We start from the raw sequence: 14,721 nt of genomic DNA on the forward strand, positions 1-14,721 counted from the left end.
CAGAGAGTATTCACATTAATTAAATCACAGGTTCACCAAAGCACACACAATCAAATTATTTCTTAGATCTTTCTATACATTCAAAGAAACTCAGCTAATTTCTTGACATCTCTAGTGCCATAGTCTATATGGCACAAAGGTCTACCAATCCATTACTCTCTGCCCTTGGTCACAAAAATGGGGGGCATCTGAAGCAACGACTTCTCTTTGGATGACTTTTTCTTACCCAACCTAAGCACCTCCGTATCTCCAAAGGTGTATCATCATTGGCTGTGTCGCTTATCTCGAAGAGCCCTTGGTTGAAATGCTTTTTCATCTGTTTCTGATGTTGCTTTTCAGAGTCTGGACTTCTAGGTATCTTGTACTTCGTAACACTATCCAAATAGAGTCTGTAAGTGAATTTAAGCTCTGGCCAGTCCATTAGCCTACCAACAATCTGTGCATCATTTAAGTGGCCGTTGCTGGCTAATGGTGAATACCTGTGGTGAATTACCTAAGGTGTCAAATTCCAATTCCTCCTAGATCAAATTCAAGGCAGCCTCACATCAAACATTTCTACCCTAGTCCACTAGGAATCTGGCATGACAGGGTTGAGACATTAACAAAAAATACCAAGTAGATGCATATGGATTGTCTCACCAGTTCCTCTAATGGATGAAATGGGAAGCATCCTTTTTGTAGATGAGTCTCCCCAGTACACAGCACAGTGACTGGCCCATTAGTGGGTCCTTAGTAAAGACATGTTAATTGATTGATCTGATGGGGAAATAGCATCAGCATAATTCACCAGCTTACCCAGGATCCATTAGCCCCATTTAGTGGCAGACCTGTCACCTACTATGAGTCAAGTGCAGGGGATATAAACACAATAAAATCCCTAACCTCTTTGAGGTACAGTACATTCTACTGTATGGATATATTTGTCTTAAAATATAAGTTCCTTGAGAAGAAGTTCCTTAAGGTCTTCTCTCTTTAATTTAGGGAATAAAAACAGTCCATTGATGATAATGAGTTCAAGGTATGCATCCTAGCTCCTCAGGAAGAAAAAAAAAATCAAAATTTCTCCAGCCCAAGAAAAATGGCAAAAAGAAGTGCAGAAGGAGAGGGAAGAGTTTTTTTTTATAAGACCAGTACAAAGATAGGCCCCTTAGGGCTCATCGGGCAGACCAAAGTGCCTATTCCCAAGGGGAATGCTGTGGGCTTTGGTCTGGGCTCTCAGCTGCAGGAAGCCCTCTAACATCTGTTGACAGAGATTAAGTGAATAATAAAAAAAAAAAAAACTTTATCTAATTTTGAAAAGGGGGGAGGAAGGAGATGGGACTAAGTCTGATGAGAAATAAATCACTAAGAAAAGTTGTGCTATAGTTATCTTAAATTCTACTGGGGGGGGGGGAAGCTGCTTTGACCTTCCTTAAGAAAATACGAGGGAAAGAAGTCAAAGAAAAAGGAATTTTTCCTCTTCCTTACGACTATTTAACATGATTAGTACTTGTTTTCTTTAAAAAAAATAGGTGAGGGAATTATTTGTGTATTAAACTATAATGTAAATGAGAAAATAGGACACTATGAAAAAGGAGAAGAGGTATTTTTTTTAATTCTGAGAAACATATGAAATGCTACATTATTAATCTATATTTTGTTTCCTGCAGTTGCTTTTAAGTTGGTATAGCTGAACAAAGTGATTAATTCCACTGGAGTGGAAAGCACAAAGTGATATAAACTTGACAAAGCACTTTCCTCCAAAAACCCTGTAAAGTAGTCAGGTGTGCCAGATCACACCCAAATGAGGAAACTGAGGCTCTTGTCTGTCTTGTTCATAACCACCCAGCTGGCAAGCAGACAGGAATCCGGGTCTTCTCCCTTAGCAAGTCTTGTGTTCTTCCCAGTGCACCGGGGCTGCCTCTCAAAACTTGTCTTGGAAAGCATTAAGTCAGTTCAGAAAGTAACTGCTGCCCATAGAGGGTGAGTGTTAAGAGTGTGTATGTGTGTATGAGGAAGGATTACTAATTATTCCTGGCTGACCCTCAATCTCATCTTTCCCTCTTCTACTGACTCTCAACCTTCCTTCTTCTGCTCATGTCTTGCCTCTCAGACATAGAGAAAAACACTCGCACATACATATAGTGTTAAAAATGTGCCTTTTATTTGACACTTTTTTTTCTAAGTCTCGGAATTTGTGTCCTAGAAGATCTCTACTTCTATTGTTTAACTAAAGGCAAGAAACATTCACAAAAACAACAACAATCTCCCCTCCCCCCACACAAAATTTGACATAAATAATAATGTTTTCATTACAAACAGCCCCTACCCAGGTCCTTAGACAAGCTTACCTCCTCAAGAAGACGTGTCACGGCATCTATATCATTGTATGTTTTAGTCATCTGGCCCACTCTCTCAGCACATAAAACTGAAACAAACAAACAAACAAAAAAAGACCATGAAACTATTACCTGGGGCACTGACTTCAGTAATTGGGGGGGGGGGGGAAGGGGAAGGAATAAGCATTTATTTAGCACCTACTATATGCCAGGCACTTGGATCCTCAACAACAACCCAAGGTAGGTGCTATTTTTAACCCATTTTACAGGTGAGGTAACTGAGGCAGAAGTTGACCTGCCCAGAGTCCATACAAGTAGTAAATGGCTGAAGCCAGACTTGAAGCTGTTCTTCCTGATTTCAGGCCCAGAGCTGCACCACCAGCTGTCCCCCATAATTAGTATACGCACCCAAAGGGCCACCTATCTTAAATCAAGTCATCAAGACTCAACATCATTTTTCACTTTTCAGCTACAAGGGACTTGAACTTTTTTCAATGAGGATGAGCTATTTTTTTGTTTTTGTTTTCAAAGTGTCAGGAAATCACTGCAGGGAAGTGGGGGTGGAGGTAGGGGGCAAAAGAGAGAGAGAGGAGAGGAGAGGCAGGGGACCAGAAAGGATGGATGAGGGCAGTAAAGTTCCTATGAGGAACAGGGCTGGGGCAGCCAGTGATGAAATAGTATTCTCCATTTTTCCTCCCTCCAAAAAGAACTGACCAAAAGAGAGGAAATTCAACAAACTGCCCATGTAAAGAGCTAAATATGCTTATCATTGCTTTCGGTTTATTTTGTATTGAAATAATTATTTCCTTTTTTTTTAAGTATACAGGAAGAAGAGGGAGGTTGGGAAAACAATGGATTCAAGGTCTTCTGGGGTATAATTTCTTGAGACACAAGCATCACCTTCGTCATGAGGCCTTTGCCAATCTCTCCCAAACTACCTTCTACTTATCTTCTTGATGAATTCACATATACATACATCATTACACACACATATGCAAACCTATCTCCCCCACTAAGATGAAAATTCCTTGTAGGGAGGGGCTATCTTCATTTTTACCTTTGTAACCTGAGTACCTATCACATCATGCCTGGCACACAGAAGGCACTGATCAGCTAAGCCTGGAAGAATTTAAGCCTTAGTTTAGCTTCTCTAAATAATCTAAATTCACTAATCACTCATGGGGGACATCTGAGAATTGGAGCATGTCACAAAGTCAGTGTCAAAGGCATTACTAGTTGCAAAATGTTGGCCTGAAATGAGATAGGGCTCTAAATATTTTATTAAATGTCAGTGGAGATATTATCCTAATGAATAACCCAGGAGAAAGCGAGCTGATGGAGAAGGAGGCACAGTGACCTTGAAGCCAATTCTAAATCTGACCCTCCAGGGAGATTTCTAATTAATGGAAGGAAAATGAAAGCAGAGAAGCAAAAAGCAATAGCTGCTTGTATATCTTCCACATCTCCATTTTTCATGGGCATTTTTATTGCTAAAAACTTACTACTCTGTTAAGGGAGTTAGCTTGGCTGATTAAATGGCCTACTCCATCCAGCACAGCGCTCCAAGGCAGCCCATTTCACAATGTCAGACGAGGTTCAATTAAGAATAAGTTGATGGGTCTTCTTGATGGTAGTTGGAGGTGTTTAATTTGGTGTAAAAGGAATCAAGTTCAAATTACTTTAAAAAGTCATTCTCTGTGCACTCTCCATGAAAGTATGCCACAGTCTAGTTGGGAATAGGCTTCCATACATTCATCACATAAAACCATATTATGCCTTGGTACAACTCAAGATAGAACATGGCTAGCTCCATTAGTGAGAACATCACTGAAATTCTTGGGTCCAAACACTGGATTTAGGCCCAGCTCAAATATTTACCAAGGTTGGTGACCTTGACCAAGTCACCTAATTCTTTGAGCTTTGGTTTCCTCAGCTATGAAATGAGAAGAAATATGGTGTAATAGCTAGACACCTAGCTACTGTCAGAAAGAACTAGGTTCAAGACAGCTCTGCCATGTCCTGAAAGTGTAGCGCTGGGCAAATCAGTTAACCTCTTAGTACTCCCAGTCAGTCAACAAGCATGATTTAAGAGCCTACTGAGTACCATTTTTAGTATATACCACTTGTTTATGCTACTATTCATATGTTAATTCCAACCCTACCAGTAACTAAAACTAACCCAATAACAGAAGGCAAAATGTGCCCACATCTTTCTCTGAAGGAACATCATTTGCTCAAATGCATAAAGGCCATTTTTTTGGCTGTTTAGGTAGTGTGATACAGTAGAGTTACCCTTGGAACCAAGGGGACCTAAGTTCAAGTCCTATTTTTGACACATATTGGCTGTGTGACTGTGGTCTAGTCAGTTAAGCTGTCAGTGACCCAGACATCACTCAAAGACTGCAAGGTGCAGGACAGCTGCCAATCTGCATTGCTAGAGGGAGTTTCCATACTGGAAGTTCCTTACAAAGATTCAATCACAAGTCCAGACTAAAGATTTTGTTGACCAATGATTCCTTATTAGATATAAATGCGTGAGAAATGTAATGAATCATGTCAGTGTAATGAATCCAAGTCAGCAAGAGAAATAAGATTCATTAATAAGTAAAACAATATTGTTTTTTGGCATAGTCTAGGACCTTAATGCTAACTAAAAAAGAAATAGGTAAGAAATTAAAAAAAAAAAAAAAAGAGGATCATAGCTTTAGAACCAGGAGCGACTTTGGAGGTCCTCTAATCCCCTTATGTGGAAAATGAGGAAACTGAGTCTCTGAAAGGTGAAGTGATTAAAATCACAAAGATAGGTTAGTGGCAATGAGCCTTTGAATTCAGGTCCTATGAAAATAAAGAGGAGTTGAACAGAAGGAAAGGTTCCCATCTTAACAAGCATTCCCTCCACTTAACTCGCAGTTCAGGGATCCAACTTTCCACATTCACTTAGCTTTCAAAGAACTAATGATCAAACCAAAACAGAAATGACCATCCATCAGTGGAATACCTACAACTCTTCCTAGTGAAAAGACAATCTCATGACAAACGACAGGCCAAGTACCATCCTTTATTTGGAGGTGTGGGAAGAGAGTAAGGATGACCACACCTTATTTTCTTGGGAACTTCTACAAAGCTTATCGTGGGAGTTTATCGGCATATAGAGCCACGGAAAGTCAGCATGGCCAAAGTCATCAACTAATTTATGAATGTGGATAACCTGTATGGCAAGAAACACTAGAATGCTTCAGGGTTAGTGATTTAAAGAATAATCAGGCAAAGAATAAATGTCCCTGATCATTGTAACAGGCAAAGGTTTGGCTCATGAACATTCACTTTTGCTGGTGGCAGACCATGTAATGCTTTGTGTTTCCACAACTGAAATGAGGCAAATGGGTGAGTGGCAGCTTTTTGACATCAGTAAACCACTTGACATGCCATCTTTCAGAAGCTGAAGAGTGACCTAGTAAGATCTGAACATCTGTAATTATATTTTTCTCAAAGGGTTAGCCAATCAGAGCAAGGGTTTTTATATCTCAGGACAGTTGGTCAAGCCAAAAGAATTTACTAAGTGCCTGCTGTATTCCAGGCACTGTGCTAAGTGTTGACAGCAATCTAACTCGCTGCTCCCCCCAAAAAGCGACATGATAGTATTTTGATTTTATGTGTACTAAATTATGCTTTTTACAAAGTCACTACCCATCCATCATCTGGCAGTGTCTGTTACATGGCTGTGGAATCAAAAGACTTAGTTTTAAATACCTCATCTGACTCTTACCACCTGTGTGACCCTAGGCAAGTCACTTAAATTTTTAAGGCTTCAGTTTCCTCATGTGCCAAAAAAGAGGGTTGAACTGGATGACTTCTGGGCTGGCTTCCGGCTCTAGAGCTGTGATGTAATTAATACGTAGCCAATAATATAATCCCTGGGATAATTATAAGTATATTCTACATACTACAAATAAGTATTTCTACATAGACCAGTACCATTTCCAAGGAGTCTGATTATTTCAACCATGAAAGAGAAGTCAATGAGATGAGCGCTTCATAATGAAAGTCAGTGAAATGTCTTCAAAATTCAGAAGAGGGTATTGTTACTATGGCAGACTCTAGAAAAATGTGAACTGGCCAAGTCATCACAGCATAATTGAATCTTCTCAGAAGATCCAGAAGCTATCAGGCCTGATCAATACTTACTCAAAATGTGCACCCTAAGAAAAATGTACCCCATTTGTATTATAGTTACTGAGTCCCTTTAGTGAAGGAAGGAGTTAAATAAAATGATAGTTTATATTGTGATTAAGAAGCACTAAGTATCTTTGGTCAGTCAGGAAGACCTGAGTTCAAATCCAACCCCAGACACTTACTAGCTATGTGACCCTGGGCAAGTCACTTAACCCTCTTGCTTCAGTTTCCTCAGCTGGAGAAGGAAATGACAACATACCCCAGTATCTTTGCCAAGAAAACTCCAAATACAGTCATGAAGGGTCGTACACAACTGAAAATGACTGAACTGAAAGTATCTTCTATATACATGCACTGGACTAGATGCTAAAATCCAATGACAAAAATGAAATATTCCCTGCCCTCAAGGAGCTTAAATTCTATTTGGGGGGGGGGGAAACAACATGTACACAGAGAAGACAACAAAAGATACACACAAAGGAATTGGGGAGGAAGAGCACAGATAACTGGAGTATCAGGGTCGGGACTGAATGATTTTTGGTGTAGGAATATCAAGACCCTTTGAACAAAGGGTTTTAAGTCCAAATCATTTAGAAAATTAATTTGAGCAATAAAACATTCTAATCAGTCACTTTTCTCTAAACTTAGTTTAAAATGTTCCATTCTAAAAGTGTTTACATTATCAGATAAAGTTGTGAATTCCCCTTCTCTAGTAAGACAAAAATAGATATCTAATCTTATCTATCTATCCATCTATAGATATCTATCTAAAAGACAGATAGGTATATGGAGTGTTACATGGAGGCAAAGAAATTATCTCATTAATTTTCTAGGGTTTTTTTTTCCCCCAGTCTATGTTTCTATACGGTTTGTAGGAGAAAAAAAGGAGGAGGCACCTTCTTGTTCCCATCAATATCACTGACCGTCTGGAAAAAGGAATGACTGACTGAAAGAATCAGGGGTGGATCACTAAAACCGTGCCCCTCGTTCCATTTTTTAAGTGCCCCGTTTTATAGCACCAGCCAATGGTACATAAACCATGGCAGGAAGAGGCTTTTGAAGGACATAGCCCATGATGCAATGCACCTTTCCAACATGACACTTTTCTAGAAATAACTGCAACCTCAAAAAAGGATAAGATGCTAATTTTGCTTCATGACTTCAAGCAGGAGATACTAACAAAAGAAAAGTGACTTCAGAGACATTTCCTTTTCAGTGAGAAGAGTAATAGCAAACATTTAGGAAAGTGGGAGAGAAAGGGGGGTGGGGAGTGGGAAAGAATTCTACTTAAGCAAAAGTTTTTTAAGCTGATGACAGACAAGTCTAGGAGGCAGAGTCACAAATAGTCCCTTGTGAAAATAGGAAAATGGTGTTAGAAGAGACCAAAAGACAATCTTTATCTGTGTACAGAGTAAAAAGCACAGCCACACCCACACACAAGAGAAATCATGTTCTGTTGTAAGAATCTTCAAAAATACTTCAGTCCATTATTTTCTCTTTTCTGCTCCATCCACATTTTGCCAGATTAGATCACAGATTTTTTTTTATCCTGCTCTTTCCTGTTCTTTAAGCCTTCTTTCAGACTGTGCAGAGTGCAGGACCAATGGATGGAAGTTCCGTGAGGGCAGATGGCCTTGCTGGCTATTTGAGCTATCCAAAACGAGGATGGGCTGCCTCAGGAAATTCGAAGTCCCTTGTCCACAGATGCCTTTAAGGCGTCTGAAGGAGGATGGACAGCTACTTGCCCTAGAGATGCAAAAAGGATTCAGGTTTCTAGAAGAGAAGCTGCCAACATGGACAGATTGAATATGGCACCAGGCCTATTCCTGGAAGAGATTCTGCTGTACGCTTCCTAATGGACTTGCTCCAACACCAAACTCTACCCCATCCTGTCTGTCCTCCAGTGCTATGGTCAAATTAATCTTATACAACAAGCTCATCACAGATCCGGTCACTGTCCTGCACAAAAGACTTCAATCACGGGACGGCCAGGTGGCTCAGCGAGCAAGAGCACCGGCTCCAGTGTCGGGATGACCTGGATCAAATCTGGGCTCAGATACTCAGCACCACACCCAGAAATAATAACTGGCCGTGTAACCTTGAGCAAGTTACTTTACCCCGATTGCTAAAAAAAAGACTTCAATCACTGCCAGTTTCCTACAGGATACAGTCCAAACTCTTTAAATTGACATTCAAAGATTCCCACTTAACAATTGTTTAATTAAACTGAATTCCACATTTTGACTCAACTTGACTTTCTACTATGAGCTTTCTATTCAATTTAGACCAGGACAGTCATCATTCCATAAAATTATGGCAACTACACTTTTTCCCTTTCCAGAAATGCTCTACCCCTGATCTGCCTATGTGACTTCAGCACATCTTTCAAGGCCTAGAGTCCAGGGGTGGGAAACCAGAGGCCTTGTTCTGTGAAGCTTGGATTTAGTCGAAGGGCCATATTTGAGGACCTAGAAGGCCACAAGTAGCCTCGAGGACACAGATTTACCACCCCTGATCTAGAACCTGTGTGAAACCATCAATGATTGCCACTGCTTGGGAATTTTTACCTTAAAAAGTGGCATATTATAGGGAGAAAAGAGTAGAACTCAAGAACTGGGCTCACATTCTACCTCAGACACTACCATGCTAACTGATCCCAAACAAGTCCATAAGAACTCAACAAACATGCTATGGATTGATTTGGGTTTTCCACAAAAGATAGTCTGCCCTCAAAGTGCTCAGCCTGATGGAGGAGACACCATGAAAATAGCTGTACAAGATAGATGGGATAAATGGGAGATAATCAACAGAGAGAAGGGCCTAGCATTAAATGGAATGGGGAAAGGTTTCGTGTAGAAAGTGGGATTTTATAGCTGAGATTTGAAGGAAAGCAGGGAAGCTGGGAGGCAGAGGATGAAGGAGAGAATTTCAGGTTTCAGAGAGCCAGTAAAGATGCCCACAGCTGGGAGATGAGGTATCAGTAAGGAAGCCAGGCTCAAGTAAAGGAAGGTAAGTAAGTAAGTGTGCTAAGTTTAGATCAGAACTTAGACTTAAACCCTGGTCCAGTCACTTCTGAAGATTTCCCACCTGTGCTACCTTAGGTAAGGCATTCATCTCACTGGACCTCCATTTCCTGATCTGTAAAATGAAGGGGTTGGTCTAGATAAACTAACTCTATGTTTGCTCTAGCTGTAAGGCAGGGGTCCATAAACCACCAAGGGATCCACAGACAGATTTCAAAGATCTGTGAACTTGGATGTGGAGGAAGAAATTACATTTTTTAATTTTTACTGATCACTAAGTGGATGAAGCACCAGGCCTGGAGTTAGGAAAACGTGAGTTCAAATGTGGCCTCAGATACTTACTAGCTGTTTGTCCCTGGAAAAGTCATTTAACCCTGCTTGCCTCAGTTTACTCATCTGTAAAATTAGCCACAGAAAGAAACAGCAAACCACTCCAGTATCTCTGCCAAGGAAACCCCAAATGGAGTCACAAAAAAATGGACACAAATGAAACAAATGAACAACAAAAAAAGAAATTTAACATTTTTAAAGATTATTTTCAAACAAATGTTCTTGGCTTTCCCATAGGGACAAATGGGGTCCATCACACACACACACACACACACACACACACACACACACACACACACACACGTACGTTAAGAAGCCCTGACGTGAGGCCAGAATCCTCTGACCCAAAGGTTACCCTAGATAACACTACCTAGATAACAAAGTGACTCAACTAGAATTGGAAAACCAAGCCCAGAGTTCCTTCCACAGCTCCAAAACGCCTTAGGCTGAAAGGTAAGGAAGGAGAAGAAGGCCTTTTTTGGTTTGTTTTTTTACTCTAGGGAACCAGGCTCAGTAAGTATTTTGCTACGGTAATAGCCCTAATCAAGTGTTACAATCAGACTTGAACAAACAGTTCTCTTGAAAAGAAAGGTAGGCAGAAGAATATGCTGAAAAATGGGGTAATCACTCCTCCCTTGTCCTGTGTGGATGTTTGGTCTTTAAGCCTTAACATGCCATTCAGTTGTTTCAGTCCTGTCCTATTCTGTGTGACTCCATTTAGGGTTTTCTCAGCAGAGATACTTAAGTGGTTCACCATTTTCGTCTCTAGCTCATTTTTACAGAAGAGGAAACCGAGGCAAACAGGGTTAAGTGACTTACCCAGAGTCACACAGCCAGAAAATATCTGAGGGCACATTTTAACTCAGAAAGATGAGTCTTCCTAATTCCAAACCCAGTGCTCTATCTACTACGCCAAATAATGCCCAGTTAAAGTCTGGGGTTTAAAAAAAAAATCATAATTGAAAAAAATTTTTTCATATTTACTAAGTCTTAACAAATATTTTCACAAATAAGATCCTTCCTGATGTTTTGTATTTCTGCTGGCTCAGCACTCCCAAGTCATGGACAGGAGCCAGTGCTATGTATTTTAGGAACATATGCTATACTTAAAGCTGGAAAGGACTAGAGATTAGCCATTATAAGGGATAAGAGATCAATTTTGCAAATGGGGAAACGAAGGCCAAAAATGGTAAAGTGACTTTCACAGTTCTTCCAACTCCTGATCCACTGTTCCTTCCATATAAGGGCAATGGGTTGCAGTGATGATTCTAACACTCAGATTCACTATCTGGAATAAAAAAATAATTTATATCATTTATCATTTTTAAAAAGTCTATCAGTTTGGTTTTTTTTAAATCTGGAATACACCTATAATACCTCAGCCTCCATCTTTGTTAAACATTCAATAGATTTCTAGAAAATAATTAAGTCAGCAGCACTTTTAGAAACTTTTTTTTTTCAGGAGGGAAGGGTTTACTTTATTTTTTAAATTTCTATCAAGATTTGCCAGACCATCAATACAAGGACATTTCACTATCCACAAGAACCTGGGAATAAACAGACCATCCCACACTGGCTATGATGTTCATAGCTGGATCTCAGGTCAACATTTTGCTGTTCCTATTAGAAAAGGAACCAAGAGACAGAAGGATCCGAGTTCAAAATCCAACCTCAGACACTTTATATTTACTAGCTGTGTGACCTTGGGCAAGTCACTTGACCCCAATTGTTTTGTCTCTCCCCCCCCTCCAAAAAAGGGGGATAGGTGATATGAGACTATCTACCAAACTATCACCCTGCCCATGGACTTCTTTCCCCACTTTCCTTCATCTATAATGTTACCCCTTTTGACTACTCTGACCACTGAACACAGACTATACTCTATGTTCAAATCCTGCCTTTGACACATACCAACTGTGTGACTGGTCAAATCCCTTCATCTTCCAGAGTTTCAGACAACTCTATGACTCTAAACTGCAGTGTACATTGTCAGTGGAAGTTCACACATGCAACTCAAGCCTCTGTGAAATCCTAAACTAGCGACCACAGCAAAAGCTACTGTGTCCCGAGTGAGTCCTACACACACACAAAAAAATAGCCCTTCAAAGTTTTTCCTTTTTAAATATTCCTTTACTCCTGGAGGAGAATGGGCAAACCAGGCCAGCTTCCCATCAAGACCTCTGAGTGGCCACCCTGAGAAATATTCTGCTGTGTCTAGCATAGTCACAAGTTCATTGGGCGGACAGCCCAGTCATAAATAAAGATTTCCTTAGAAAAGGAAGGTCCAATAGTTGATAAAGAGCAAATTTCAATGTGACTAGATGAAATGAAGAGGAGGGAGGGATAAAGAATAGTGTGTTTTATAACCACATCTTAAAAAATGAAATACACTGCTATAAACCCTAGGTCTAGAAACAGATATCCTGTCTGGGTCTCTCTCTCGGACTGTGGACTAGACAAAATTGCCATTTTAACAAGGCAGTATATGGCCTGTACAGGTTTCTGATTAACAGGAGCTCCTGAGAAACTATGATAAATATAATTCAAAGGAAGGCTAGTAAACTGTAAATTCCTGAACAGAATTATCAGTCCCTATTTGTCTGGGCTTGGAGATCCAACAATATTTGTTTAGTGATGTCTCAGTGCTAGAAGGGAGAGGCAGATCAGCCTCTCAGAGTAGGAAACAGGTGTTACCTGCTTTGCTTTCATTAGCCATTAACACTTCACTGGGAAGCCGACTACTTTCCCATCTGAAAGACGGCTGATGGCAAGGGCAACTTTGATAAGCTGAGAAACATGAAGGCTTCAGGGAGGCAGAGACCAAAGGTGTATAGACCTAGGGGAGAGGGTTTTGAGAGGGAGGGGCACAATCAATCAACAAGCATTTATTTAGCACCAAGAACCAGGGACACAACATGTTTAGTAAGTAAAGGTTAAAAAAGATCATTACTTAGAATTAAATATAGAACTCAGAATAAAAAAAATGACCAAAAATCCACAACAAAGCCCTATTTTGCCAAATGTTGTTCAGTCATTTCATTATATCTGACTCTTCATGATCCCATTTGGGGTCACTTGGCAGAGATACTAAGAGTGGTCGGGCAGCTAAGTGGCACAGTGAATAAGAACCCCATCCCTGGAGTCAGGAAGACCTGAATTCACATATGGCCTCAGACACTTAACACTTAACTAGCTGTGTGACCTTGGGCAAGTCACGTAACTGCAATTGCCCTCCAAAAAGCAAAAAAATAAGAAAAATAAGATACTGGAGGTTTGCCATTTCCTTTTCCAGCTTATTTTACAGATGAGGAAACTGAGGCAAACAGGGTCACACAGCTAGTAAGTGTCTGAGACTAGATTTGACCTCATGAAAATGAGTCTTACTGACTTGCAGCACTGGTGTTCTATCTACTGCACCACCTAGCTGCCCATTCTGCCAGTAGAGAAATTCAATGTCTTAAAAGTGGGGTGGGTGCAGAATGCATGCAAAGGCAACTCAGTATCTTTGAAACTACATGGAGACTCACCCTGAAAGTTCTGGGATCATCATATCATAAATCATAGCTTTAGCACCAGAAGGGACCTTTAAACATTCGACAGATAAATTATGGCCTAGACTGGATAAATAACACTCAAAAGGCCACAGTAAGGAGTAGAGCAAGAATTCAAACCCATATCCTTTGACATCCAAATTACTATTTAGTCAGCAGAGATTCCAATAGCAACAAGGTGCTGTGAAAGGGCAGTGAACAAAATGGGGGTGATTCACAGCCTAACCCTCTGGATTTGCCCCCCCCCATAATCAATCTACATGAGTAAGCCCAACAACTGGCTCATTGGTTTGCCTCCCCTCCATGATGAGAACACACTTGGATTCCATCCAGGCTCTCCTAAAGAGGCTCTGTGGCTGGGCTTTACCAACCTTCATCCTTCCCCTCCTTATGGAAGCTGACCTGAGGCCGTTTTCACTATACAACATAGCACTGGCACAGACACTAAACTGCTATAAGGGGGAAATCAGTTGTCAGGGAAATTCCTCTCAATCTCTAGGAATTTAGTTATTCATTTAACTCCCCAGGCTTGCAACCAACAGAAGGTCCCGTGAGAAATGTCCCCCTGTGCTCAGACACAGACACTCAATGCACTGCTTACCCAGGGTTCCAGGCAATTCAGAAAGATTTTTCAAGGTTCTGTCCTTATACTGAGTAGTTTTTTTAAAAAATCCTCATTGGAGCATAATTTATGATGTTAAAGCACTCCACATTCCAAACGTGAGAAAAGTTCTTTGAGATAAAGGATAGTGTACTCTCTCACATTAAAAACTGTCAAAACTATCAAAAACTCTTCCATTTTTCAATGGTGTCTGACTCTTCATGAATTGATTTGCAGTTTTCTTGGCAAAGATACTGGGGAGGTTTGCCCTCGCCTTCTCCAGCTCATTTTACAGATGAGGAAACTGAAGCAAGAAGGGTTAAGTGATTTGCCCAGGGCCACACAACTAGTAAATCTCTGAGTTTGGATTTGAATTCAGGTCTTCTTGACCACAGGCCCTACAAACTATTCACTCACCACCTAGTATCTTCTCTAAGACTGGTGCACTTCTTACATACTTTAAATGTGGCTGAGGGGAAATGACGACAACAGACTAACAATTTTCAGAATTTTCCAAGAAACACACATGCTATTATATGTAGATTTTATAAAAAAAATTAACAAAATATATGGGGTGTTTGGGATGTGATTTCATCTACCTTGGAAACTCTTGGGGTGGGAATCCCCTCTGCTGATTCACTAAGAGCTTTCGCTTTGCCAGGGTTCACATAGCTAGAATGTGTCAGAGGGGACCTAGTATGTGAGATTGAAATATGAAAGAGACT

The 14,721-nt window shown here is 40.4% G+C and overlaps 1 protein-coding gene across 14 annotated transcripts in view; it reads right to left on the bottom strand.

The window, feature by feature from the left end:
- Positions 1-14,721, bottom strand: part of TRAK1 (trafficking kinesin protein 1) — a 148,909-nt gene that overhangs the window by 57,406 nt on the left and 76,782 nt on the right. For 13 of the 14 annotated variants that reach the window (XM_069088320.1, XM_069088319.1, XM_069088318.1 and 10 more), the window contains one exon: positions 2,331-2,407. In XM_069088320.1, coding sequence (XP_068944421.1) covers positions 2,331-2,381 — 51 coding nt within the window. In that variant the 5' untranslated portion in view covers positions 2,382-2,407. Of the gene's footprint in view, positions 1-2,330; positions 2,408-12,538; positions 12,679-14,721 lie in introns of those variants that run through there. The other variant, XM_069088313.1, reaches the window with a different exon arrangement.

This window comes from Petaurus breviceps, unplaced genomic scaffold (assembly GCF_028583685.1).
Source record: "Petaurus breviceps papuanus isolate PSGF00001 unplaced genomic scaffold, PetGlider_PUasm1.0 185, whole genome shotgun sequence".
NCBI lineage: Eukaryota > Metazoa > Chordata > Mammalia > Diprotodontia > Petauridae > Petaurus > Petaurus breviceps.